This window comes from Manis javanica, chromosome 1 (genome assembly GCF_040802235.1).
Source record: "Manis javanica isolate MJ-LG chromosome 1, MJ_LKY, whole genome shotgun sequence".
In the NCBI taxonomy this organism is placed as follows: Eukaryota; Metazoa; Chordata; class Mammalia; order Pholidota; family Manidae; genus Manis; species Manis javanica.
This window is the reverse complement of record NC_133156.1, coordinates 167,274,289-167,301,884: the sequence shown is the minus strand read 5'-3', so window position 1 is coordinate 167,301,884 and position 27,596 is coordinate 167,274,289. Positions and strand designations below refer to the sequence as shown.

General features: G+C 45.3%; 2 protein-coding genes across 4 annotated transcripts; one reads left to right on the top strand and one right to left on the bottom strand.

Annotated features, from left to right (window-relative positions):
* Positions 1 to 2,610: 2,610 nt before the first annotated feature.
* Positions 2,611 to 17,484, bottom strand: SLC20A1 (solute carrier family 20 member 1). 3 transcript variants are annotated; one of them, XM_017667157.3, is made up of 12 exons: positions 17,336 to 17,469; positions 16,382 to 16,524; positions 15,413 to 16,019; positions 15,137 to 15,277; positions 14,868 to 14,953; positions 10,589 to 10,685; positions 8,097 to 8,216; positions 6,373 to 6,642; positions 5,707 to 6,265; positions 4,918 to 5,103; positions 4,280 to 4,364; positions 2,611 to 3,543 (listed from the first exon to the last, which is right to left on the bottom strand). In XM_017667157.3, exons 3-12 carry the CDS (start codon positions 15,750 to 15,752, stop codon positions 3,382 to 3,384), a joined length of 2,046 nt encoding a protein of 681 aa, XP_017522646.2. In that variant the 5' UTR covers positions 15,753 to 16,019; positions 16,382 to 16,524; positions 17,336 to 17,469; the 3' UTR covers positions 2,611 to 3,381. The 3 variants fall into 3 exon arrangements, with proteins under 3 accessions (XP_017522646.2, XP_017522647.2, XP_036858042.2); XM_017667158.3 differs by lacking the exon at positions 16,382 to 16,524 and having other exon boundaries at positions 17,336 to 17,484; XM_037002147.2 differs by lacking the exon at positions 17,336 to 17,469 and having other exon boundaries at positions 16,382 to 16,664.
* Positions 16,210 to 24,769, top strand: LOC108401297 (uncharacterized). The gene is made up of 6 exons (XM_073215640.1): positions 16,210 to 16,582; positions 16,728 to 17,327; positions 17,497 to 17,672; positions 18,107 to 18,219; positions 20,227 to 20,318; positions 24,479 to 24,769. Exons 1-4 carry the CDS (start codon positions 16,210 to 16,212, stop codon positions 18,134 to 18,136), a joined length of 1,179 nt encoding a protein of 392 aa, XP_073071741.1. The 3' UTR covers positions 18,137 to 18,219; positions 20,227 to 20,318; positions 24,479 to 24,769.
* The last annotated feature ends 2,827 nt before the right edge of the window (positions 24,770 to 27,596 follow it).

Here is a 27,596-nt window from a genome sequence, read left to right as displayed (position 1 = left end):
GATGCTAAGAAGCAAGCTCCACATTTGAGAATGGAGCACAACCCAACAGTAGTGTTCAGGCCCACGGTATCGCTCCACCACAGGGAGGAGGCAGCACTACCCCCAACGCTTGGTCCTGTGAGTGAACTGCAGATGCACAGCAACCCACCACCAGGCCTGGAAAGACGTGACTCGACGGGCCACTGATCGTGATGCACCTTGGCTCTACAGTAAGATCTGTGCACCAAAGAGCATCGAAGTTTGTGCTTCACACAATTGCTCAGTTAACAGACCACAGCAACTGAAACTTCGTGTTATTGGATTCTGGTGTTATTTACCTAAAACCGTGGTAATCAATTCACATGCATTGGAGCCACACAAAGCAAGGCATGCAGTACCACAAATGGGGAGATGAAAGATGTGACCTCTCCTCCGGAGAGCCTGGCTTGTATCTTTCTGGGTCTTCTCAGGGATGCCCCCTGGTAGTCTAACCACGTCACCTGAGACCGGGGCTTCTCCATCTCAGGACTTGTAACATTCTAGATCACAGAACTCTTTGTTGTTAGGAGGCTTCCCGTTACTGCAGGACGTTTACAGCCTCAGCTCTGGCCAGTAGCAATCCCTCAAAGGTGACAACGAAAAATGTCTCACTATTACCACACAGCCCAGGAGAGTGGAGCCAACAACTCACCTATCATCATAGGTGGGCACAGGCATCAGCTCCAGACTTCCCACAGGCACCAAAAGCAGTACTGGGAAATCATATGAACCTAGATTCTATACACAAACATAAAGGTGAAGACAGAATATAAAAACAGGTTCAGATGTGCCAGGTCTCAAAAAAAAATCCTCCCCAACACACTTTTCTCAGGAAAAAGCTACTAGAGGGTATTCTCCACAAAATATAAGGGAACAAACCAAGAAAAATATGAAAATGTGGGCTACAGGAAATAGGAGCTGCAATAAAGGGTAAGAAATCCCCAGAATGATGGTGGGAAATTTTAGGATTCAGATGTGAGCATGTCCAGACTGGAGCAGATCAGAAACTGTGAGTGATGCTTCCCTAATAAATCAAGTTTATTAGGGTTGCTTCTGCAACTTTCCCTAAGAGGAAATCAGACAAACTGGTAGAGAGTTTAGGCATGGATTAGTGGTAATATATTCAGGATTCAGCAGTTCAGTATTTTTTAAGCACTCTAAATATTGATTTTGGCAAAATTAAGACCCAATTACACAGTGAAGGTAGGGAGTTAGGGTCTATGTATGGTGAAAGTCCGAGACAGGTAGAATTGAACATTTCCCACTATGGGAAGTCAAGAGCCAAAAACTCAAAGGGCTGAGTAGTAGTACAAGAATATTATTTAGCTATACAGAGGTCAAATACCAAAATTGAGTGCTTCAGGAAAAGGGGGAATGGTGCTGGGAGGCCCATATTTGCTACAAGCCATGTTGAATCACCCAACTCCTTAAAAGAAAATAGGCCAAGGTTATCAGTAGCAGGAGCCCATAATCCCTGACAGGTATTTTTATATATGGAAATAAATTCTCTCTGGTCTCTTCCTAGCTCCTGAGGTTCCTTTTCCCCCGATCTAGCTACTCTTCCTAGACAAAGACACAGTTGGTTCAAGTATATTCTCCCTGAGCCAATGGGAAAATACAAAGAGGGTTACTAGTCTCCATTTAGTCACAGGGGAAAAGCAGGATCTAGATTTATGTGAGGTCATACAGCATCAGGAAAGGAAGCCAAAATTCAGAGGGTCTCTACTGTCTACTGACTTAATGCCAGCTTCCTCTTTACCACAACCCCTGCCCTCCCTTCTCAAATAGTTAACAAGGGTACTTGCAGCCTGCTCCACAGGCTACAACTGATGTCCACTCTCTACCAACACACCATACTGGGGAAGATACAGAAGTTCTCCAGGCCTGTTGTTTCATCATCTGTAGAGTAAGGATAAAAGCTACTGCAAAAGGCCTTGAGAATTATATGTATGTAAAAAGCTTAGTACAGTCCCTGAACATTTATTGAGCAACTCTATGGTATATACCCAACCAGTGGTCTCTCAGGCACAGGTCAGGCAGGCACAGCTTTATCCTCATTACTGTGCAGCTTCTAAAAAACATCTTCCTAAAACTAATTCTTGCCACAGGAACCATCATTCTAGTTTGCAAAGCAATGCACTTTTCATTAACTATTCTGACCAAGGGTAAAAGAGTTAATGGGCCAAGATCTAAAAACTCAATGTGGATTTTTAAATGAAGTTGAGCTACACACACACACAACCCCATTCATTTCAGCATTGTCATAACAAAGCTAAGACAATCTAAATAGGGGTCTGGTAAAATAAAATAATCCAAAGAGGAAAACCTTGTAGCTATTAAAAAAATAAATACTAAATCTCTATGGGCTAACATGAACACGTCTGTGTTGTGCTATCAAAGGAAAAACATAAAACTGTTCCAACAGTCCCTATAGATAATGTCACACATACCCTGGCATCACAAGAAACCTAACAGAGGAGTGGGGAGGGTGGGTAATAGTTCTCATGTAAGATATTCACTCTCCTTGAGAATGGCATAAGGCTGCTGGGAGCCCAAGTGCTTCATATATGAACAAAAACCAGGAGAACAAAATTTTCTAAAAACTGTAGGCTTTTTATTCAGGTAAGAGGTAGACAGATGAACATGGAAGGCTGTCCCATTTTACTCTTATTCCACTTCATTTATCCATCCCACACTGCCATAAATCTTAAAGAAATAACCAAGACTGCCAGAAGGCTTTTTCTTTCTACTTCTTAGCAATAATAGTCAGTGAACTGCCTGCAAAGAAGTTACTACAAACTTAATTTTCAGTGTCCAAAGAACCTAGTCTCTGTAAGAAGTTCCCACATATGTCAATAGAACCTGCCACTACCAACAGGAGGGCAGGGTACAAGTGATTATTTCTCCAAGAGACTACAAGGGAAGCTTCAGTTAATGACTTTTGCTGTTAGGTTCCTGTGCGTGTTAGGGCAGAGGCTGGTGAAACCACCAAAAGCAGAGCACGCTGTCAATGGCTCTGAATGGGTCTTAAAAAAAAAAATCACAAGATCTCTTCAGAGACAACATTAAAACAAAATGAAATTGAAGCCTGATACAAAAAGTAGAGAAGTATGTACAGGAATTCACAGCCCAGAAAGGGGACCTGAAAGGGAACCAGTGGAAACCTGGCTATTTTACACGGCTAATTTTGAGACAAGTCATATTTAGCAAGAAAGCAATTATAGCACAAGTAACACTTCCCTCCCACAGCTCCAAAACTTTAAAAACACTTGTCAGTCTTCTGTAACACTGCAATCATTCTTCAAAGGAGTAGGACCATCCAGTGGTACCACACATGGATGCACACTTTAATCTCAAACAGCTTCACACTCTGAGGATGACATATTTGAAGATCGCCATAATAGCAGCACTGATAACGCCAGAAATGGGAACTGTGACAAACCAGGCCATGAAAATGTTACGAAAGAGTCGCCAATCAACAGCCTTTTTGGATCGGAGCCAGCCAACGGACACAACAGAGCCCACCTAGGAGAAAAACAGATCACGGAAACTGGTCACTAAGATGCAGGTGGTATTCTGGTAGACACATAATCTTATACATTATGAAGGTAAGGAGCCCCAGATCGCTGACGAGACTGATTCCATGAAAGCTGTTTTATAACAGGTTCAGAAAATCACTCATGGGAAGATGAAGGCAAAATAAAAATCCAATTATTAAATCTGTTATTTGTGGTAAAATATAGGAAAAGAACACTTTTACCCTTCTGAGCTACTAGAATTTAATGAACTGCTTTTAATAATGAATCACACTAATAAATAATCATTTTGAGTTTTAGTTTTTCCAAAAATCATTCCAGAGGGAAATGGATATTAGACCCAGTAGCCAAGCACCTGGAGAGAGATCCTGGAAAAGAAAAAGTATGACTCACAGGCTCCATGAGGAACTAATGTAAGCTGCGTTACAGGAAGCCAGTTTCTTCCTTTTCCTAGTAATACGGTCATCAAGCGACCTCAGGATTTATTAAGTTTCTCAATACTTCACTCCTGAGAGGCTCTAAATATGCACTTCCTATGAATAAACTACCCTCCAACAGCCTAGCAAGCCTCACAGACTTGCCAGCTCTATATAAAAGACTAGCATCACTGTGAACTCTTCAAGACTCCAAGTGCATAAAACTTTCTAAATCAAATATCAGAAAAGTAAAAAACAACAAATGCCTACCTATTACTAAAACTATCTAAAAGAGTACATTACACTTACCTTACAATGTGTTGTACTGATGGGAAGGCCAATATTTGATGCAATTACCACAGTGAGGGCAGATGCCAGTTCAATACTGAAGCCACTGAAAACACAAAAAGACTATCAGGAACAGAATTTGATTTTTTAAAAGCTAACACTACCACAAAGTTAACACAATCTTATTGTGCTCTATTAAATGACAAAACCTCCACTGACATGTTTAATGTACTCTAACTCCTGAAATCTACTGTAAATCAGGCCACAGGACTCCTCTTTGCCTGCTGCTTGTTTGAAGTTTTAAGGTTTTTCAAGAAGCCCACTATTAATGCTTGCATTTCTATTTTGAAGAATTTGGTAAATATGTCTTAGCTCCCAAGTATAAAGACCAAGTATAATACAGCTGTTCACTCAGCACATAGATCTTTCTCAGAAAAATTATGTTATGAGACCACTGGAGCTAGGCAGATAAATATTTGACCGAATCATGTTTAAGGATTAGACAATTAGTAAAATCAAAATTCAAACCAACGAGAATAACAAAGTAACTTATACAAACTTGGTTATTGCAAGAGTGATTTATGGGACAGCTCTACACAGCACCATGTATATTAAGAAAATGAGCATTATGTTCTCAAAGACCTGCTTCACCAACTTACCTAGAGGGTGTGATTGGTGTCAGATCTTTCCCCATTGTCTGGATAACTCTCCTTCCCCAAACCCACAGACCAATGCAGATACCAACACCACCATAGAGCAGAAGCCAAATCGGTGTTGCTACTTTTGAAGAAACATCTCCCGTTTCATAAACCAGATACAATGCAACCAGAGGACCGATGGCATTGCTGAAAGGAGAAAGAGGGCAGAGATGACTTTTCACGCACATCTGGAACTTGGCAAGATGTGATATGCCAAGTGACTTACTAGACTGTCTAAAGCAGAGCTTTCAAGCTCGTTTAGCAAGCCAAGCTTTCAAAAGAAATAAAAGGAACCCCAATATACACAAGAAAATGACAGGTGTTCTCAGAAGGGAATGCCATGCACCTGGTGGACTGCCTTCTTAGAGGTAGCCTAAAGCAATTCCTGGGTTCCAATTAAATAGTTTATAAACCACAGAACTAAGTCTAATGACCTACAAATCCATTCCATAGTGCAGTGATTTGAAGTTTTTAACCTTACACCCCGAAATTCACTACCAAAGAACTAGATTCCATCTCAGTAGACAAAAAGACTTCTTCTACAGGAACAAAAGTTAAAAATATTCTTTGTAACCCAAAGAAAAAATGTACTAAAGTCAACAGCTGCTATTACTTCATTTACTGTGATTATTCATGTCCCATGGGTGGTAAGAGTACAACAGGCCACACACACACACACACAGACTTATAAAAAGGGTAAGGCGGTATTCAAAATAGAATAAGCAACACTAAAATTTTAAGTCAACTGACCTGACGTCATTGCCACCGTGGGCGAATGACCCAAAGCAGGCTGTGAGGATCTGCAGGAACTGGAAGAGGAGAGACACTTCCGGCTTATCCTGGTCACACCATTCTTCCAGAGAGCTGCTACTTCCTTTTCTGTCACCCAGACCCACCTCTACCTTGACATTCATGTCCATCTCAGACGCTGAGTGAATGTCAGACACAGCATTACAATAGCTGGTGTAACTGTCCATTCGGATTCGTTTCTTGCTGTCTGCATTGGGCCATGTCAGCTTCTCCATTTCTTCACCTTTCTGTTCACCTTCTTTGGCACGGAATGAATCCAGAGGCATGCCACAAATGGCCATGGTATAAGAAGTATAGCTATTATTACGCCTCAAGGGTTTGTCGCCAGAGTCTCCCATGCAATCCCCCACCTTAGCAAGATGTAATTTATGGAGCAGCTCTTTGTATAAGCCAGAATCCTTATGCACGGTGTGATACTGATAGTGGCCACTGGAGCTCATCTGGTTGCTGACGGCTTGACTGAACTGAACAAGGTTCCCATTAGGCAACTGCACTGCACCTGGCAAAGACCAAAAAGGTGACCTTCAATCAAGTCCAAACAATAAGCCTCCTTGCCAGCCCACATAACAAAGTCAAACTACTCCCACCAGAGGAAATCTCGCTCACCATTCATGGCACTGTCTACACTGGTTTCCTCTTTCAGGTCCACGCTGGGAAGCCGCTCTCGCTCCGGAGCCTCCTCCAAGTCTCCCAGTTTGAATGAGACTGTCCTCTCCTCCACCACAGCCCGCAGGGGCACAGTGGCAGACCCTCCCTCCGAAACAGGGTTCCTGGTCTCAACATCACTCAGAGACAACTTTGTTTCTTCATGGTCTTCTTTCAAGCTGTTCTTTTTTTCCATTAAGGGGCTTTCGGAAGGACTAGACTTTATTTCTCCTAGAAAAAAGGGTCTTTTTAATTTGGTTTTGACCAAACTAACTTGTTGCTCATCTCTCCTTTCCCCTCCTCAAAAAAATAAAAGTAAACTTCAGGGTAAATTCAACACAATTTCCCCATCTGCTTTATTTGCCCTACCTCCTATCTTTCATGTGGGAGGAAATCAGCACAAATCTTTCCGGTAAAGTGCCAGATAGCAAAGTACTGTAGGCTCTGTGGGCTCTGCTATGTATTCTTGTTATTTACAAATGTAAAAAACATTCTTAGCTCACTGCTAACCCATTGTGTAGTGGAAGGTAGCTCAAGCATGTGGCTGACAGGTGAATGAAAATACACTTTGGACTACACCTAGTTTATGTTCTTTTAAAAAAGGAATGCCCCAAATTTCAATCTATGAGTTCAGGCAACAACCCAGTTCAATACAATCAACAGAAGATCACAACTCTAATTTCCACCTCTACAACACAAGGAGATGGACCTTATAGTTCTAAATGCCATGAACAGGCAGAAGTGAGTATATTCTGCCTATAGTACCAATGCCCTACAGTATGTTTACATATTCATTCAGGCATCAGTCCAGCTTCAGACTAGGATATAAAACATTCTTAGCAAGACTTGTCTCATCTTCTCCCAGAGAGAAAAATGAGGTCAGAAGTCTTGAAGGCCTCATTCGTACTGTACGCTCAGCAGCCCAAAAGCCTGAACAGCCGAGTGTCTCAGGGCATCCTCAGTGCAGCTGCATGATGCAGCACATTCCACATCACTGCAGTCTGCGCATCCCTCCACTTCCAAAGTGCAGCCTTTAACTAACAAATCACACACATGAAAAGGGTAGAAAGATGATTTCAAGACATCTCAGTCAGTAAGGAAAGGATTATTAAGATTTAAGTAAGCCTGATCCTAACCAAAGTTTATTCTGTATTTAATTACATTGTAATCTAATGTGTAATGACGTAAATGACTGACACAAATGACACTTGAAAATGTTTACCTCTAGAATGTGCTGTAATTCTGAAAATTAATCAAATCTAAAATCAGATACATACATTAGACTTGGCTGTACATGTCTGAATCTGAACTTATACACTCAAGTAGTTAATGTCCCCACTGTTAAATTTTATCCCTATCCCTTTTTTCATTAAGGTATCCTCATACTTTCCAATTAATGTAGGCCACAGCTTCTCTTTATCTACCATGTCATAGTAACTTCTCGGGGTCAAGCAAAAAAAGAGATTAAACACCCAGCTTGTCTAGCAAGCATGTATCAAATATCCCTTACGACTAGGTCTCAGGTTATTTGAAGTCAGTATGAACATACTTTGGACAACCCATATCCTCAAACTTCCATTTAAGCCTGACTTAGCCAATCCAAATAGTGCTTTTTTTACAGGTGTCACACAGAAAGTAATAAGCGCATTATGAGTTAAAACGTTCTGCTACAATTTGTTACTTACGTTCAATTTTTCTCTTCATCCTGGGACATACAAAGAACCAGACGATAAGGGCACAGAAAACTGCACATCCCACCGAGATGAGGATGGTGCCCCACAGAGGAAGTTTGTCAAAGCCCAGCACTAGGAGATAAAATGGTGCATCTTGAAAACCCCAGGGCAACAGCCCCCTGCAATAATGTGTAAACCCTCCTCTGGGGACTCGGAGGTTCCCCAGGCCAGCCCATCACCCTTTACAGCTGTGCAAGCCTTAGGGCCACGGAGTTTACTGTACTAATGGCTATGCAAATCTGAAAGAAAAATCCAAAGGTCATCTGAAACCCACCAGCCTGGCCCACTTTAAACACCTGCTAGATTGAAGTTTCCCAAGCTTCTTCACAAATTAGCTTTTCCCTTTGCTTTAGAAAATAGTACGGATTACTCTACTTGGAAGAGCTGCAACTAGCTATGAAAAAATGGAAGTGTTCCACTCAGAGCCTCTAGCTAGTAGCTGCCACTTTACATTTGCAGCTACGGGTTTTAATGTTAAAAAAGGTAGGTGCCCCCATAGTCACCTCTGTCGTACTGATAAAATTCTCTGTGGAAGTTATCACAGCCACTGAACCAGCCTCCAGTAAAATCCTTTGACAAGATTCTCTCTTAGGAGGCACTGTCAAACTAAGAAACAGGAAACAGGGATGTTATCTACCAAAAGATAAGAATAGTTCAAAGGGCTGTCTTTCACAAAAAGAAAACAGGTTAGTGGTAATTTCACTAACAAGTCCTTCCTTGAAGAGACTTGACTACTTTTCACAGGGCTCAGGGACCATTATTAGTCATCATCTGCTTGTCACTTAAATGCCAGCAGGCTCCAAGCCACTAGAGCCTATATTAGTAACAGAAGAGAGGTACTACAGAGGACTGTAAGCCTGAAAGATGTTATCATCATCTACTTTATCCAACAATAGCCTAGTTACTTGTGGTTGTTTTGCTTTTGTTTATTAGGACTTAAATTACATATTAAGTGGAAATTCTATTGCCCCCCAAAATAATTAGTATTTTAAATTGAGGTCCCCTCAAAACAAAAGTTCTACAGTGACTGTCTTTCATTTTAATTTCTATTTTAATCATGTAATTAGTCACACAAACTAAAATATACATTAAATTTAATCAATCAATATCACAATTTAAATTTGCCCATGTTCCAAGTCAAAAAGGGGAAATAACACTGGTTTTTCTTATAAACGATCCACAAAACTGAACAAAAATAATGAATTCCCTTTTCAAAAATGACTGAAAATTTAAGTTTCTAATTACACTGAACTATGAGCTTTGCTGCTACCACATAAAACATTGGTGGCTTACAGCCTCATGGGAGACTTTAGCACAGCATGAAAAACCCAATTTAAAACAGAATGGAAATGCAGTATGAAGCATTTCTTCACCTGCACCATTTGGTAGAGTCTGGGATCCCCTAAGGAAGATCAACAGTCTCATGAAGTGGTCTATTTTCTTTCCTGATTATTCCAAGAATAAAAACAAGGTTAAAAAAATACTTAGCTAACTCCATTTTGGGCCTTACTCACTGAGGTTTAAGAAGCAAGTTACAATCCATTAGTCAGATATGAAATCAATTTAACAGGCCACAATGAAAAAAAGCTATATAAGTAGCTTCAAGATACTCCTCCAGCTCTCTCTCCCTCTCTCCTTTCTAGGTGCATGTGTATCCTGGGCAGCATGTGTACACAGTCAACAATGTACTTCCCTCCAGTGGGTCAAGTCAAAAGGCTGAAAGCCACCAACTTGGTGGTCCACAACCACTAAGCCCAATGAACCTAGACAGCAATACTGATCAAGGCCTGTACCGCCCTGCCTGGCAACATACAAGTTACCCGTGTTTCTCAGTTGTTAAATTAACGTGCCATAATTTAATCCATGCTCGGCCTTAGTCCCGACATAAAAGGAATCAGCATTGCCATCTTTACATTCTCACAAATTATTTTCCTCTTAGCTGCATGAGTTCTTCTTCCAAGAGCACTCAGACCAGGTGTTAAAAATCCCAACTCTTCTCATTCAACTGGATTCAGGGGATTAAGTTTAGTACTTAAAACAGAAGTCCACCGTTTGGGAGAGAAAATTAAGAATAACCAGTCCTACATGACTGCTTATTGAAGACAAATATAACTAATGACTCTTCAACAGTCAGTAGTTGAGGTATCAATTCCAGTATTTTTAGCATAAATAGGAGAAAGGGAGGGAGATCATATTAACGGTGGATCCTGTGAAGACTAAAGAGTAAAGGTCGGTAGTGATTTAGAATCTGAGCAGGCCTCTGGTTGAAAAACTATCTAGGTTAACTCAGCATACACTAGCCTGCAGCCTTCTGAAATGGGCGCAGGCCAGCCACCTTCTAGGAGATTTCAGCCCTGTAAAGCAAAAAGGGGTAAATTGGGCATTTAATGCAAGTTTTATAAGCAACTTTAAATTAACATTTAAATATTTTGATATGGACTTACACGGTGCTCCACTATACATGATGGAAAAGAGGTTTATTCCAATTGTGCAGGCATAGAACACTGGCAAAGCTTGCAAACCATTGGGAACTGGATCTGCCTGTAAAACATGATTAAAACCAGAACCTTAGAAGCTGCTGAAGGAACCCATCTCCATAGAACCTTGTCAAAGGACAGGTTCATGAATTAACAGTGTGAAGTAACTATCTCCACAGTAGTTCCCAAGGCCCTTTCCTAGATTTGCTCCTGGAACTCTCCCTACCAAAGCTGATCTCGTTTTCCACATCTACCTGAATTCAAGTTGTGTTTGGCTTTGCTATTGTTTGGCTATTTGTAACAAGGCTTCCTATGCCAGTGACCAGTGACATCCCCAGCAGTCTTTTTCAGCGCCTGTGTTTTTCTAAGGGACCTGGTACATCCAGGTGTAAATATGAGCATACACCTGAAAATGTAATATACATTTATAAAAGGTACCAAGGAACAGACCATGAGATGTTAGAACATTTTCTTAGCTGACATTATACCTGCAAAGATTTCTTAAAAATAAAAACATACAACAGAATGCAACTGCAACTGTCTTATCTAGACATCTGATAAACATGCCATAATCAGGTACTTACCAAAGTGCTAAGATAAAAATCAACTGTACACTAGGTCACCCACTCATCCCAAGGACTGTGCCAACACTATTCTGGCCACTGAAATATGGGAGTGAATGAAACCAAGTTCCTACCCTCACAGAACTATTTGCATTTTAGTACAAAATAATGCCAAGTAGTGATGAACACTTTGAAAAAAAATAAAGAGTAAGAGAGCAGTGATAGAAGGAAGGGCACATCTTAGTTTGCAGTGGGAGGGGGAGGCGGGTGTGAGTAAATTGGAGCAAAGACACAAATGTGGGTGAGTCAACAAGCCGTGTATATATATATATATATATATACATATATATATACATACATACATACATACCTCAGGGTAGAGAAGGAGCAAGCCACCTGGCTAGCTGATGGGCAGAATCTTCAAGATAGAGCAGTCAAGAACGGTAAAGGCCCCCAAGGCAAAAATTTCCAGAATGGAAACAAGAAGAGTTCCACTTATAACAAATGTATATTAATCTACAGGAAAACACTGAACTCAGAAACACTTAGGGGAACACAGATACAAATACACAGAAAGGTTAAACTTTAGAGATGTTAGCCTAAACGTTAAATGCTATCTTGAGTACAATCCAATGGAAACTGTTAGGGAAGAAGAGACAGAAGCAAAGGCCCAAGAGATTCTAAAGCTTCTGACAAGAAAATCAATTCATCAGGAAGAGGTAGTGGTTTCAGATCAATGAAACAGAAGAACGCGTAAAGGTGCCATTCCAAATCAGGAGAGACAGGCCCTCATTGAAAACCACTCTCAATTTTAGTTCTCCTATCCAGTTAAAAAAAAAAAGACTCTACAGATAAATAACCAAAGTAGAAATAGCCTACAGAATCTTGGATCTGTTAAGCATCCCTGAGTAACTCAACATGGATCACATGCCAAAGGCAGTCAGTAAGGTTATAAACCTGAGCTATACGTGCATTTTCTAATAACTATCCACAATTTTAAAAAAAATTTCCAAGAAACCTAAAAACAACTCCCCCAAATAGAACCAAAACAAAACCCTTTAGGGTTCCATAGACATTATGGGGGACTTCCCATATAACAGATTAATGTGTATTAATCTACAGGAAAACACTGAACTCAAAAACTCAAATACTATTTGGTAATACAGTATCAAATCAAACTGTAATTGGTTGGTTAGAACTGCATTAGTAACCTACATATTTTTCTGTATAGCCCAATTATATATTCCCTGAGGTAGGCTGGGAATAGGGTAGGGAATGAACAGTAATACTTTAGTATGAAACACAGACTCAGGTTTAAAAGGAGTCAAAGTTCATAGACATTTAGGAAAAGGTAAAACACCAATATGAACAGTCTGTCCCTCCAGATCCCTCCTTAGTCACTCCCAAGAGGTAACCAAGACTAACAATCTCAAGAAATTTTAATACTAGTTATGACCCATCTAACACACAGATGCTTAAAACTTAAGTAATGTAAATATCTCATCACCCAGTTATGTGGAATGGGAAAGCAGGTCTTCACACTTCCTATTTGCAACAGAATAGCTCATGTTTTTTACATATCGGATGTTCAGTAAGCGTTTGTCTTGAGAAAGATTCCTTTGAGTTTGAAAAGATGTCCTAGATAGATTCAGTTTTATTCCCAACAGAAGGGAGAATGCTGAACGACCAACCCATTTTCTCTGACTAGAATTTAAGTCTCAACAGGAAAACTCCTATTCCTTGTTTACTGCCCCAGTCCTTTACAGAAGTACCTCACCCTCCATTCTGCTTTTTCCTCCTAGACTACCCAACACCCTTGGAACAGTCAAAAAGAAAAAATTTTAAAGCAACATTAATGTTAATTTCCAAAACAGAATCTTAAGTTAGAAAGTGTCTCAATGGTTAAATAATTGGATTTTGGATTGTAAAAGCCAAGGACCCCCAAAGGTTACCAGTCTAAGGATGTTTTCTTGAGATTTAAAACCTAACAGCAACCAGAAATTCATTCACACTCACCACCTAAGAACTCATCTGTTATTGACAGATTGGACAAAGGAGTATGTGTGTCAGGGAAGGAGGCGAGCGGGGTTCGGAGATAAGGGAAGACCTTCAAGTCAATATGGCTTTCAACATGATTCCAATCATTCTTGACCATGCCCACCTCATACCCACATAAGGAACATACTGTTAAGAAGTTAATATATATCTAACTTAAGCTCTCAGTAACTGGGGGTAAAATTACCTAGCCATGCGCTCCTCAAATGAAAGGTTCTGGAAACCAGAACATACTTCTTTGTACCTCAGAACACCACCATTCTGAGGAAGAAGACTAGTTTTGTCCTGAGACACACAATGCCTCTCCAGAATCAGAACAATGCGTTTCCCCATAATCAACAAAGCCCCAGTGCAAACCTTTATAAAGCAGGCATCCATAACAGAGGATCCTATCAACTCTCCTGGTTCTCTGGTAAGGAGAAAGTTATATGGGCCTAATAAGAACACTAAAACCTGGTCTCTGACTACACGTTAAGATTCACATTTAAGCAACTTATTATCACGTGATACAGTTCTGAAAAGAGTAGGTGCTCATGACATACGCTTACTAGGAAAACATCAAACTTCTAGTTTGTGTCAATGAACTATTTACTGTCAAATTATACCAAGCTATAGATGTTTCAAGTTTTCAAAGTATTAAACTGCTATATTTTTCCAGACTAAGTACATGGGAAACAGTGGTTAGTAACTCACTTCAGCAGTAACAGAATATAGAGAAAAGGCATGAACCGTCTCCAGTGAAACTTAGAACCAGGCTAAACAAGTGGTTTAAGCTACCCATCTCCCTTTCATTCAGATTTTTAGTTGAGGAGCATTTTTAAGAAATTACAATGGACCATCAAGAGCCATTCACCTTAGAAAAAGGACAACTTTGTTTCCTGAGAAAAATGCATGTATTCTTATGGTAATTCAATCCAGTGACAACATCCTGTATCATCTACATTTGTTCTGGAGCCAGGATCAGACTTCTTGATTTAAAAAAAAGGCTGTCGGGCCCCCTCAAAGGGATTTTCAAATGGTCAGTAAATTAAATGGCTGTCTGGAATGTTTTTTCTTTTTCACCAAGAAAAACAACAAAACAAAAACTACCATGCTCAGTTCTTTTACCCTATTCTAAGAAGTAAGAATCAAGTCACTGTGAGAGAGGTACAGCCCCCACCTAGAAGCTTATAAAATGGTTATGATGATCAGCACTATAGAACTATGTAGGAACCCAAACTACTCCATTTAACTGGCAGCTAAGAAAAAGCTACAGGGGGCACTGACCTGTTGAAACCCCAAGCTTACAATTCAAACTGATCTGCCTATGCTCGTGATTTTGATAAAGTAATCCACATACAACTAGACAAAGCCAACCTAAATAAATTTCCTTATTTTTCACTCCTGTTCTCTTCTGTTTCTTGGTACTCATTCAATGTTTTCTTCCTGAATGCTTTCTTGGGTATTGGGAACTTGCTTCTTTCAAAAAACTCAACAACATACTAGAGTTTTACAGAACATGAGTAAATTTTTTTGACTTTCCAAGGACACATACCTACACATCAGTCCCACTGGCAAGAATGCTATTAACTTAGATAACAATGAGTGTGACCCATTAAGGGTCATAAATGTGGGAAGAGAGAGATTACCTTGCGGAGAATGAATGCACGAACAAGGAAGAACAAAATTCCAGACATAATACCAGAAAGCAGCGGAGAGACGAACCAAGACATCACTGGAATAGAACACATTAAGAAAAATGTTAACTAGTGAAAATCAGGAACCAAGACACTTTAAATTTTAATATCCTATCTTCAAAACTTTCATCTGACCCTTCATTTCACATCTCTTCTCCCATATATAACACTATGGTAACAATGACAATAAAAATTAAGAAGCCATTTAGGATTAAACATACCGATTTTTATCAGTTCAGACCACTTTACACCCTTCTGCCCCTTTGCCACAAGGCAGAAGCCAATGGTTGCACCAACAATGCAGTGGGTTCCAGAAATGGGAAGCTTCAAAAATGAAGCCACTAGTTGCCACACAGCAGAGCCTGAAAAACAGTCAAGTTTCATTAAGTGAATGGCAAGATTCCATTATGTACACAGCTCAAACTGGACAGCAGGTCCCAAGAATGCCTGCCTGCGAAGGAACTTGCTCACCCACCGCTAAGAGGCAAAGTACTTACCAAACATCGCACTGACGGAGCCTGCCATCAACTCCTGGGTAGAGTTGTACATGTCCACGTCAATCAAGCCCTTCCTGATGGTTTCGCTCACTTTGGCCCCGAGCAGGACAGAACCCACGGTTTCAAAGATGCTGGCCAATATGCAGGCTTGCTTCAGGGTCACTACGCCAGAGCCCACAGCCGTGCCGAACGAATTGGCCACGTCATTGGCCCCGACAGAGAAGGCCAGGACGAAGGCAATGACGAAGCCCAGCACCAGCATCCACAGGTAGTCCGCCGGTGAGGGGGTGGGAGCAGTGCTCAGGGCACTGCTCAGTAGCGTCGCCACGGTGGTCGCCATCCTCCGAAGCAGTGGTCTGTAACTTTAAGGGGCTTACTGGGAGCTTTCAAGGTGTGTAAACAGAGAATGAGGTATCGAGCACGCTATAATAAATAATATATATTACGTAAAATTAAATACTGTAAACTAGGGCAGAGAAACCAAGCTGGTGAGTTAATGCTATACGCTGTGTAGGGGCATCTGCGGTCTCGGGTCCCTCTGGCTCTGGGGGTCTAAAGGAGCGGGGCAGAATTCCATGGCTTGGAAGAGCAAGGACGCCGGTTCATCCTGACGGGAGAGAGAACAACAATGGCAACGCGCTCCGGGCCCGCCGCCGACGGTCCCTACCCTGAGCCGACGCGGCCCGGACCCCCGCCCGCCGCGGCCGCCCCTGCCCCCGCCCCGAGCGGGCCCGCAAGGCAGCACGGCACGTGGCGCGAGGCCCTCCCAGGCCGCGCGCCCTAGCGCGGAACCGGAAATGGGCTGCTCCCGCGCGCGCCGCCAGAGGACCGCCAAAAAGGCCCGCGCGCGGGGTCGGGGGGGGCGGGCGAGAGACCGACACAACCAGGGCCCCGCCGCGCCGCCTGCTCCGGCCAGCCCGGCCGCGCCTAGCCCAAGGAGAAAGCCTTTCCACGGCGACGCCCACTCACCAGAGGAAACGAGGAGCCGGACGGCAGTCTGGAGGTCCCGGCTGCGCCACCGACGCACGCGCCTGGGGCCGGCGAGCAGGCGGCCCGAGGCGGAGGTTCCCGGGAAGGCTTGGCGGGGCTGTGCCTCAGCAGCCGAAGGAACGCTGGCAGGGCACGCCGGCAGCCATCACTTTGGCGGTGTACGCCCGGCCGCTACTTATAGCCCGTCGCGACCCTCGTGACCCGCCGCGCCTCGCGTCGGCCCCGGAGTTCCGCCCCGCTGACGCAACCCGCCCGTCCGCGCGCCCAGCCTGGTGAGCCGGGCCGCCGCGCTAATTGGCCCCGCGGCCAGTGGCCACTCCCCCAGACGGGCGCGCGTCCACGTGGGGACGACCAGCCCCCCCACCCCTCCCGGCAGCTGGCGCTCACCCCGCAGCCTGGCCCACTCCCCATAGCCCGCCTCCTCCCCGCAACACGGCCCCCTCCCTGCAGCCCGCCCTTCCCCTCAACCCGGTCCCCTCTCCGCAGCCAGCGCGCTCCCCTCAGCCCTCCCGCTCCTCGCAGCCCACCCTCCTCTCAGCGCGCCCTCCCCGCAGCCCGGCGAGCTCCTCGCTACCCGCCCCCTCTTCCTCTCCGCAGCTCGGTGCCCTGCCCGCAGCCCGGCGCGCTCCTCGCGACCCGCCACCTCTCCCTCTCCGCAGCCCGGTCCCCTCTTCCGCAGCCGGGGCGCTCCCCCTCAGCCCTCCCCTTCCCCCACAGCCCAGCCCCCTCCTCGCAGCCGCGCCCGGGGTCTTTGCGCTCTCGGGGTCCGCCACCCGGTTGCCGCAGGCGGCGGAGGACCCTCTTTCTGCCGCCGGAGATGGCCACGCTGGGTCACAGAGGCCGCGACCAAGGTCACCCCCTGTCCGTCCCTCGCGGGCCGCGTTTCGCGTTGCAGGCGCGTCTCAAGCCTCACTCCAGCGCTCTGGTACCTACCGCTTCCCGAGGGCCCTCCCGCTCGAGTCCGCCGGGGGCGGCCGGCACTTGCGACTCCAGGCCCAGCCGGCCGCTGTCGCGCCCGAGACTTGCTGTGGGCCAGACGGGCACCTTCTCTCGCGGGGGAGGGAGTGGCCTCACGTGGTCGCTTTGCTCCGCAGTCGTGCCCTTGGGTGAAGACGGGCTGGGGAGTCACGAGCACCAGGTTGTGGTGCAGAGCCACTGGACGATTGCAGGCCCTTCGCGAGACTGTGGCGCGGGAGACACTGACCCCCACTTGCCGCAGTGTGTCACCATGAGCAAGTCCCACTGCGTCCGGGCTCCGAGCTCACGGAAGGTGAGATGCTAACAGCACCCACCTTGCGGCGGGAATTACACGAGTAACCGTCTGTGAGGATGACTAAAAGGCAGATGTGGCGTGAACGCCAATTTCCGTTTTGCTCTTTCCGTAAATACGCCCGTTTTGGGGTGTAGAAAAGTGTGTAAGGGGATGTTCTCTTTGCATCCCAGAAGCTTTCCAATTATTTTGAGGTAAAGATTGATTTCCGGCCCCTTACACTGTATGTAATGTAGCTTTGGCATTATTGAGATTTGCCCTCTATATTAGGGGCATTTCATTTTGCAGCTTAAGATCAAAACTAGCCAATCATGCCTCGGGAGACTAAGGTTATGGTAATTGACGGGCCTAAAGTGAGACTGAACTTAAACCAGAAGTATTTACCAGGCTTAGAATGTTCTGGAGCCCTCCTAACTCTCTTCCGTCTCTTGCAGGGGGCACTGAATAGCATAAACAAGTGGTAAATCACTGCTATGTCTAGGACATCTATGGAGGCTTAACCTCCCCAAGTATCCTCTGACCTACCTAGAACATCAGTTGGAGTTCTGTGAGTAATTTACAAAGCTTCAGGTCCCAAGGTCAGGTCTGAAAGAGAAAGGGCACGTCCTGGAGCACTGACCCCTAGTGCAATTCTGATGTAATTCTGGCATCTTAAAATGTACTCCTCCCTCCCACCTTTACTTCATTTCAAGATTACAAAAATACTGAGTGAAAGATCCGTTAAAGGGTCTTAGTGTTCTGCCATTTAAAACAGTAATTTTCAAAGCAGTTATTTGTAAGGAAATTGGTTAGAACTTTTTCCTGTAAGTGTTTTTCTCATTCTGTCCCGGGGCATACTTTTGCTGGTCTGGGGTATTGGCCTTCTAAGTTAGCAGACATTTGCTGGACAGACTGGGAGGCGCTGGGGCAGTCCTGGTGAATAGCCACCAAGGGGAGAGGGCATAGTCCAGGCCCACTGCGGTGGGTTTACCAGGCGTGACAGTGCTGAGATGGGATTCAAAGGGATTCCCTGTGCGTTGAAATGAATTCTGGCAACGTCTTCCGGCTCTAGAATGGTCCGGGTCTTCCTTCGTGAGACACCTCTCAAGCTCCCTCTGCCACACAGGCTATAAGGGTGAGGTGGGAACTGGGGTGGGTCCTGGCTGCCACACCTAGGGAGAGAGGACTAGTGTGGCACAGGCCTTAGTACTTGACCTTGATCGGCAGCCTTAATCCTCCCATAGAGGAGGAGGCAGGGCTCTGTGGAGGGAAGTTATAATGCCTTGGAAATGGAGAGAAAGGGCACAGGAGAACATCCAGTTCATATGCAGATGGCATGGGGTCGCTGAATGTGGGAAAGAGGACAGTGTAAAGGAGAACGTTTCTTTGTAAGTCAGGTGTTGGTGCACACGATTTAGGATCTTTGTGAAGCATTTGGTCTGGTGGTTACATACCGAACGTAAAGCAAGACACCCTGCTCTGCTGCTTATTAGTCTTGGAACCACGGACAGGAAATTCTCTGTCTTGAATTCCTCATCTGTGAAGGTGAGATGGAGAGGCCCTATTCAAGAGGGCTGCTGTGGGGACTCAGTGTAGGTAAAGCCCTCTAAAGGGTGTAACAACTGCTGTCTCTATCTCAGTGCTCTTACCTCCTTTATCCAGCTACTGGCTGAAGGCTGGCTGTGCATCACCCATGTTTCAGATCAAGGGTGTGCCAGGTGTCAGAGCTGCCATCTGGACTACATGGTCTCAGACTTCTCCCACTGCTCAGAGAAAACAAGGGGCCACACAAAATGGGCCTGCTGCCAGAGGGGGAGGGGCATGTGGCACAGGGCATGAGATGGGCTCACTGGCCTAGGAGTAAGAGGCCTGGGCCTGGCCAGACCCCAGCTGCCCACTGGACCTGTGATGAGTCCCTGCCACAGAGCCCATGAGCCCAAAGTTACTCACCTCGCCCCAGAGGAGATGGAAGAAGACCTCCTGGTGCAGTCTGTGAGCCCAGTCCTGGGCTTTGGAGGTTTCCTAGAGATGACCATCTCCACTCACTCAGTGGAGGGAGGTCAGCTGCTGAGAGCTGAGAAGGCAGAACCACCAGCCCCTGCAGACCTGCAAACATGGAACAGAAGCTGGAGACGTATCAGTTACTGCCCTTTTTGAGCACAGGGAGGCTTGCAGTCAAGACGTTGCAACCAAGGTCACTTCTAAGAGTAAGGGGTTAGCGTCTTGGAAATAGTCTGCTTTGAGGAGGGGACACTGCCCAGGGTATGGGCACAGTGTGGAGCCATAGCAGGACAGAGGTGATTTCAGAGGCTGGCCAATAGGACACAGATGGCAGCAGGGGGACAAACATGCCAGGAAGAGAAGGTAAGAGCCTTTGAGTAAAGGAGAGCCTCCTCCTGGCTACCCACCCCTCCCCTCCACTTGGCCACCATCAGGTAGACAAGGAAGACAATCAACCTGCCATGCAGTTGGATGTTGCCCGTGTGCTCGGCACCGTGTCAGGTGTACTGCATGCATTATCTCATGGGACGCTCTCAGTAAACCTCTGTTGACATACTTTTATCTTATTTTACAGATGAAGAAGATGAGGCACAGGGAATGAAGTAACAATTAAACCAGCGAAGAACCTAACAAACTTCAGCTTTGTGGGCACTTTCCTGGCTGTCAGTAAGTGCAAAGGCAAATTGGTGCCCTTAGGTGTTAACTCTTACTTGCACTTAACACATTTACTTCCCCCTGCTTTCCTCTTATTTTTATTAATTCTGTTGCTTTGACAGCCTGTATTTTAAGTCACCTCAAAGCCTGTTGGAATAGAAAAGAGCATTTCCAAGAGACTTGACTCCAAGATTGTCCCCAGTTTCCCCAAAGAAGAGGCAGGAAATCAGAGCACATGTTCTACCCAGAAATAGAGTTGATACAGTGGCCTGACCGTGCCTTAGAGTTACTGAAAACTCTGTTCTCTTAAGACTGCTCGGTAAAGGAAATCTGGCTTGCACCCATCTGTAGTCAATTCTTACAGACAATAGGTTTAAAATAATGTTTGCCAATGAAAAATTCATTTAAGACACCTTGAAATACAGGCAGAGTTTTATTTGAGCCTGGCTGAGGACTTAACAAGCCTGGAAACATTACTTCCCATGCATAGGAGAAATATTTCAAGGAGTCCAAGTCATACAAAGATTTTTATATCCTTAGGGAGATAGGCAAGAAAGACAGAATTTCAAAAGGGGTATACATTTACATAAATATGCAATGTTAAAAAAGGGTGGGTGGGGTCAGTATGCATCTTGGTACCGAAGGGTATGAAGGGGAAGGGCAAACATTCTTGCTTATCTTATGTCCTTGAGCAGGAGTTTGGACAGCAAAGAACAGATGTGGTGATATATATGTTTTTAGCTTTTAATTTGGTTTTAATTAATAGATGGCACAGAGTTAGAAAGTTTCCAAAGGTGGCTGTTTTGAGTCTCCCAGAGTCAATGAAATCATCAATACTCTGTCCTTTTGGTGGGCCCTAGTATGCCGCCTAGCTTTCCTCTATTCACATGTTCCAAGTTAGGACTACTCGTTACCATGACCACCACCACTTTCCCACCTGTTCTGGGTGTGGCTGGCCTCTGTCTTCAAACATTTCCTCACTCTCCATCAAACAAGACTGAGCACCCACTGCCTGTGGCTCTGCCCCCACAAGGTCCAGAGAAAGTTTGAGCAGAAAGGGGGGGCACTTTCAGCACCCAGAGAGCTAAGCTCTGATGTGCAGACTAAGCTGGCTGAAGGTGGTCTCAGTTTAGTGTCCCACAACAGTGAAGAGCTGGATTTGGGTTGTGCCAGGCAATTGGGTTGGTCCATTCCTCTGCCAACAGAGGAGTGGGGAACTGGTGCACCCTCTCCAGATTTCTGTGCCTCCTCCCTGACTGCCCATCGTGTGTCTCTTCCCTTTGGTTTTGTGTTCACACACTGGGGCATGATGTGGCAAAGGGCCCAGGCAGGGGGCAGAAGCTCTTAAGACAGTCCCACTTGAAACCAGTCTCTAGTTCTCCTTTGAGCCAGCTTCAGGACAGCCCTGAACAGTTCTGAATCAGTTCCTGAATACTTCTTCAGAAAGACCTCTCTGGAGACCTGCACTGGGACTCCATTTTCTCCAAGACCCAGATTTCTCAGTTCTTATCCTAGGGAACAAGGGCAGGCCTCCCCAAGATGTGCCATTGTGGCATGCAGATTATTTCAGAGCTGAAAACAATTAAGGCCCAGAAGACTGGGGAAGATACTTTAACCCCGCACACACACTGCCCCCCCATATCTGCATAAAAAGAATTTAGTTGGAGGAACTGTTGCAGAAGGGTTGAGAACTATATTGTAATTGCAATGTATGGTAGACAGGGAGGGATATGGCCAAGTATATTCAAATTCCTCTCCATGCCCCATTGTTTCTGTGTGGCCCAGCAAGCATTTGTTTACCAAACGTTTACTCCTGTCCTTTTCCTTTGAAATCTCAGACCCATATCCCTTCTCCTTAGTTCAGAATCACATAGACCTCATTTTCCCAGACTGACTGATTAGTCCACCAGCTAAAAGAACCTTGAAGCATCAAGGAAAATTCTTCCTCCCCAACATTATCAAGAAAGCAGAGGAGAAAGGCCACGTGCTCAAAGCTCAGAACTGTGTATAATCCTGTGGCAGAAAAGGGAAGGGTCAGCTCACACCACCATACCCCAGGACATGTAGTCTAGGCTGAGAAAGTCAGTGGGTAGCAGGATGTGAGTCACCGCTCAACCATCTCCAGGGCAAGGTAGACGGTAATGGCTTCAGGGCTCCTTCTCCATGCTTTTCCTAGTTTTCCCTTCATGCATGCAAGCATTCAACAAATAGCTATGCAGCTAGTGGGTCAACAAGATAGACTAAGTCAACCTTCCACCCTCAACCGGACCTCCCACTACTGTACCTGGCCCCACGGCTCATCTTCACGATAGCTTATGGTCCTCCTCTCAGCAGACATTTCCAGAGCATAAGAGACTGCTGGCAACTGGTCCCCCTACCTACCCCCACTATAGGGCCTCCTGCTCTCTCCATAGGATCCTCCCACTGGCTCAGGGCCCCTCACTCTTATCCCTTAGCAAGAGAAAGCTCTCCAAGAGGAGCGCCACCAGACTTAGTGGGTGAAGCCGGAGAAAAAGCTCATTTGGGGGAGTGATCAGAGCCTGGGCCTGCACCTCAGCTTTGCAGGCCCAGACATTCAGATGTGTGGGGTTTCAGCTGTAGGAAATTGCCACAGGGGAGACTGAGGTTCTGAACAATATCCAATTTCTTCACTTTCAGAGGGAAAATTCATTTTCATTTCCCATGGGAAGGAAATGAAAATGGATTTTCTTCTTACCCCTGCTCCCCAGAGTGTGGGCTGTTGACCAGCAGGGGGAAAGCTTGCATAGTTTCAGGCCCCACCCAGACCTACTGAGTAAGAATCTGCATTTTAACAGGTCCCCATGTGATTCATATGCACATTACAGTTTGAGAAGCAATTATGGAAGAATAATGATTCTTGTTACCAGGTAATTTTAGAAACAGTATGTGAACACATTCTTTTTTAGTGGGAGGTTGAGAAACCACCACCTTTCTCTCTATTAAATCCTGTTTCCTGCCTTTTTAGCTAAGAGTTCAGCACATGGCTGTGGGATCAGACCATCTGAAATTGGAATCCTGGCTCTACCACTTAAGTGCCAGGACCTTGGGCAAATTACTTCTCTGTTCCTTCCAGTCTTCCTCTGTAAAGTAGACACCATAAGGTTGCTGTGAGGAGTAAGTAAAGAGTTTAGCCCTGTACCTGGCATTAGCAGGCACACAGTACATTTGGATACTAACTGGATTTGGGTTTCCCCCAATTTTTTCTACACTACATTAATCAACTTTTTGGAAGACATTCTGCAGTTGGTGGTCTCATCCTTTATGCACCGGTTCATCCTACTTTTCCAAAAGTGATTTTATTCCCAGGACCAACTTACTATTACCCCAAAATATATCTTTTGAGAAAGATTATCCATTTAATTTACTCCATACCTGCTGTATGCAAGGAACTGAACTCTGTGACCTTGGATAAGCCTCTGACGATGATTTATAACACCTTAAATTTGTATATAGGGTTCCTCCCCTCCTCGTCACAGGTACCTTCAAAGGCACTGTTTCATTTCATCTTCATATCTGTGTGATGAGGCAAAGCAAGTATTGCTACCCTGTCTTACAGGGGAACAAAAGTCTCAGAGCCCACAGTAAGTCAGAGTGGGGCCCGGAATGCTGGCTCAGTAGGCCCTGGCAGGCATTCCAAGAGCCAGTGACTCTAGGTGCAATGTTCTTGCCACACCCTGTGTTGCCTCTAGATTTAAACAAGAGAGGCAATTTACAGGGCTGGGGCTGTCAGGCCAGATAAGGGAGACAGAAGGAAAGGATTGAGTGTTTCATTTTCTGAGATGATCTCAATTGCAAATATTCTGTTCCATTGTCCCCATGAGAACACATATTCCTCAAACTTGTGTTCTGTTTAGTTTACAAAATGTGGTCACCAAAACCATCAGGCTAAATAATATGTGCTCATGTAAAAAACTATACCATACAGGTGTTAAAAAGAAAACCAAAATGGAGTCACTTCTGCTAGGCCAAGTCTTCAAACCAGGGCTTAATATCTCACCTAACTGCAGTTTCAACCTCCCCCAGAAACAGTCTTAACCAGCCAGTTGGGAATTTTCTGGTCAGAACCTATGAAGTAATCTGTCACATGGGCCCTTTCTTTTGCAAATTATCTTACCCTGTTTCTGCCTATAAAATTCTTCTGATTTATACAGCTCCTCAGAACCCTGCTCTGCTTCCTGGACAGGATGCTGCCTGATTTCATGCATCATTGAAGAAAGCAAATTTGATCGTTAAATCTACTCGGAGAATGAATTTTGGTTTTTAACATCTAGGAGTATCAAGTTAAAAGTATCCCGCCTTAGAACCCCAGTTTTCTGATCTAAGCCCCAAATAACTACTATCAACAGCTCCTGTAAAGTCATTAGTTTGCATTTACGTACCGCTCATTTGTCCATGATATCTCAATAAAGTGTTTTTCTAATTTCTTGTGATACACAGGCCAACATATAAGGTGTTTACATTTTTCTGCAATATATAATTTTTTTTTTTAAATGAGAGCCTACCATGCAGTTATGCAACCTGTTTTTTCCCTTAACATGGCCCTAGATACTTTTGTATGCCATTGCATAAAGAGCAACCTGATTCTTTTCTTTTAAAATCTGATTAATAGTCCATGACAAGGTATGTGTGTGTGCACACCTATGTGTCCATGTCTGAATGTCCTGGTCTAAGTAAGTAGCTGTATCATAGGCATTGTGAATATTTTCATTTTAAATGATGCTGTCAAACTGTACCAGTAGACACTCATCCAAATAAGCATACAAGAGCGAATGCAAGTTTCACGGCACAAGGGATGTTTTAGACCTCCTTCAGATCACCCGAGGGTTGTGGCCTAATGGTGGCCTACATTGCCTTCATCGAGGTCACCCACCCTCAGCTTATCAACTCAGAATACAGCCTTCTGGTTCTCACTCCCAGCAGGAGGCTTTTTCCCTTTCCCTTCCTGCTCTTTCCCTTCTCTGTCCCCCCAGTGCAATCAAGTCCTCTTTCCCTACTAGACCCTGCTCTGCAGGGCTCTCCAGAACAGCCTCCCGCTGGCTGGGAGCCAGTACCTTCTTGCCCTCGGGCTGTTTGCTTTTCCAGGGAGGTCATCTGCCAGTGGCCTCCTGTCTTGTTGATGTTCCTACTTCCGCAGAGCTTGTTGGCACGGTGGTTGCCATGGGGTCAGCATGGGTAGCCAGACCTTGGAGAGACCCAAACTTTGCCCCCAAGAATTTAAATCTGTGTTTACTCACCGCTTAGCAAAGGCTGGATGACTGCTTGATTCCAAGAACTCTGATGATTAACTTAGTCCTAGCCCCCATCCTTGTGGTTACCCACTTTCACTTCCCATCTGCCTGCTTGTACCTAGGGCCAATCTGAGGGTTTCACTGCAGCTTACAGGCCTCCAGACGGTGTCTAGCTCCCAGTTCTGATGAAGCCCTATGATAAGTCCAGGAGTCCAAGGCAGAAGGGAGCAGGGAAGACTGCTGCTGCTCCAGGTCCCAATCCTGAGCTAAGAATTCCCTCGCTGGTTCCACAGAGCCCCAGTCTGGCCAGTCACCTGATGGCCCACTGCTGCCTAACTGCCAAAGTAGAGACAGGACAGTGCGGGACCCAAGGCCCTGGTACAAGACTGAGGGATGAGGAACTGCAGCCTGGTGTGAAATCCAGGATTAGCATCTCCATCTACCCCCTCTTCTCACCTGGATCCTGTCTTTGTTCTGTCCTTTTCTCACCACTGCCTCCTCTCTTTCCACCCTCAAACTTACACGAGTTTTCTTTTGTTGCTCCTGTCACGTCTACCTGTTGCGTGCTCCTTGAGGTAATGGTTTATACCTACTACCTTGAGTCTGGAACATGTTGCCCCTTTCTCCACACCTGTCGAAATTCCTGGCACCTCCTAACTCTAAACCCCAGCCTTTGCTTGGTTCTTCCTAAAGTCTCTGCAGTTGATAATGCTAATAGACCTCTTCCTTAAGGTTGTCTGCTCTGCTCAGAGGTGTGTGCTGTCCACCTGGCCAAGTCCACATTGGTCATCTTCCCTGGTTCCTCTTCCTCTCTCACCCCCAGAGTGGTGTCTGTCTCATGCTGTCTTCTCCCCACATCTCCCTGTGGGGCGGGGTCTCATCTAATCCACTGCTTTCCTAAATCCCTACCTCCATCTCCATGTCCACGGTTCTAAAGGCCAGGTGCCTATTTCTTCCATTGAATCTAACACATTTAACCCATAATTTCTCAACTTTTCACTCCCATCCCAGGCTGCTCCCTCAGGCTCCCTGTCTCAGTGACTAGAGCTGCAGCTCTCAAATGCTCTGAGGCTTCAAGCCTGGCATTCTTTGGGTCCTTCACTCCCACACTGCACCAGTCTTCTAAATTTCTTCCAAATCAGTGCCTCTTTTCAGCTCCCACCCCCACTGCCTTTCTGGATTGTTTGTGCGCTCATCATCACACAGAGGCCCAAGCTGCAGGCAGACCTTCTCCAGGCTGGTTCTCTCCTGTCCTTCCATATCAGGGAGCATCCCTCCCATGTCTGCACCCCAGCCTTCCTCTCCCAGTTGGTATCTCACCTTTGCATGCCCTTTTATCGTGGCCTTGGTGGGAGAAGATCTCTTACCTAAGCTCAACTCCACAGTGCGGTGTGAGCTCATGCCCTGGGTCTGGCATGCTCAGCCATTTCTGCCTGTGTGTCATTTTCCCAGCAACATCAGATTCTCCTGAGGCATCTTTGCATTTCTTTGTGCCCTGCCAAGATGAGGGTGTTAAATTCGTAAGCTCAGGGGCAAGACCAGGAAAGCGAAGGTATGAGGTAGAAGGAACGAGGGAGCTGCATAATATAATTGACAGTGGGAGGGCTTGTGTGGGCCAAGCAAAACCCATCTGCAGGGTGCATGGACCTCTGGGCCATGGGCTTGAGATCCTTGTCCAGGTGCCTGGCCCTGGCAGCTGTGCCATGAATACTTACGGATGATGGCCCAGAGCCAGCAGTCTGGCCAGTCTGACAGAGTGAATAGGGGCAGGGTGACCTAATTTCCGTGGCCTGGAGTAGTAATTACCGGCCTCAGTAGCCCTGAGGCATCACCTCCTCTTGTCACCCAGCCGGCTATGCCACCTGCCATCAGGTGCTGCCACTTGGCTCTAGCTTCCTGTGAGGTCTAACTAGCAGCAGCTTTTCTCACATACTAAAGAAAGAGCAGCCCAGCCCCTCCCCATCATGGCCCAGTCAAGGCCAGACAGACCAAGTCTGCCCCAGGAGGGCCTGGGTACCACCTCATCATCCGAAGCATTTGC

Bases quoted from the DNA above. Each gene is read 5' to 3' on its own strand.
- SLC20A1 (XM_017667158.3), bottom strand. From the start codon at position 15,752: ATGGCGACCACCGTGGCGACGCTACTGAGCAGTGCCCTGAGCACTGCT. The intron at 14,954-15,136 runs GTATGTTTAATC...GTTCTATTCCAG, and splicing joins GTCTGAACTGATAAAAATCG to TGATGTCTTGGTTCGTCTCT. The intron at 6,643-8,096 runs GTAAGTAACAAA...CCTTTTTTCTAG, and splicing joins GATGAAGAGAAAAATTGAAC to GAGAAATAAAGTCTAGTCCT.
- LOC108401297 (XM_073215640.1), top strand. From the start codon at position 16,210: ATGGGCTGCTCCCGCGCGCGCCGCCAGAGGACCGCCAAAAAGGCCCGC. The intron at 17,328-17,496 runs GTACCTACCGCT...TTTGCTCCGCAG, and splicing joins AGCCTCACTCCAGCGCTCTG to TCGTGCCCTTGGGTGAAGAC. The intron at 17,673-18,106 runs GTGAGATGCTAA...CGTCTCTTGCAG, and splicing joins GGGCTCCGAGCTCACGGAAG to GGGGCACTGAATAGCATAAA.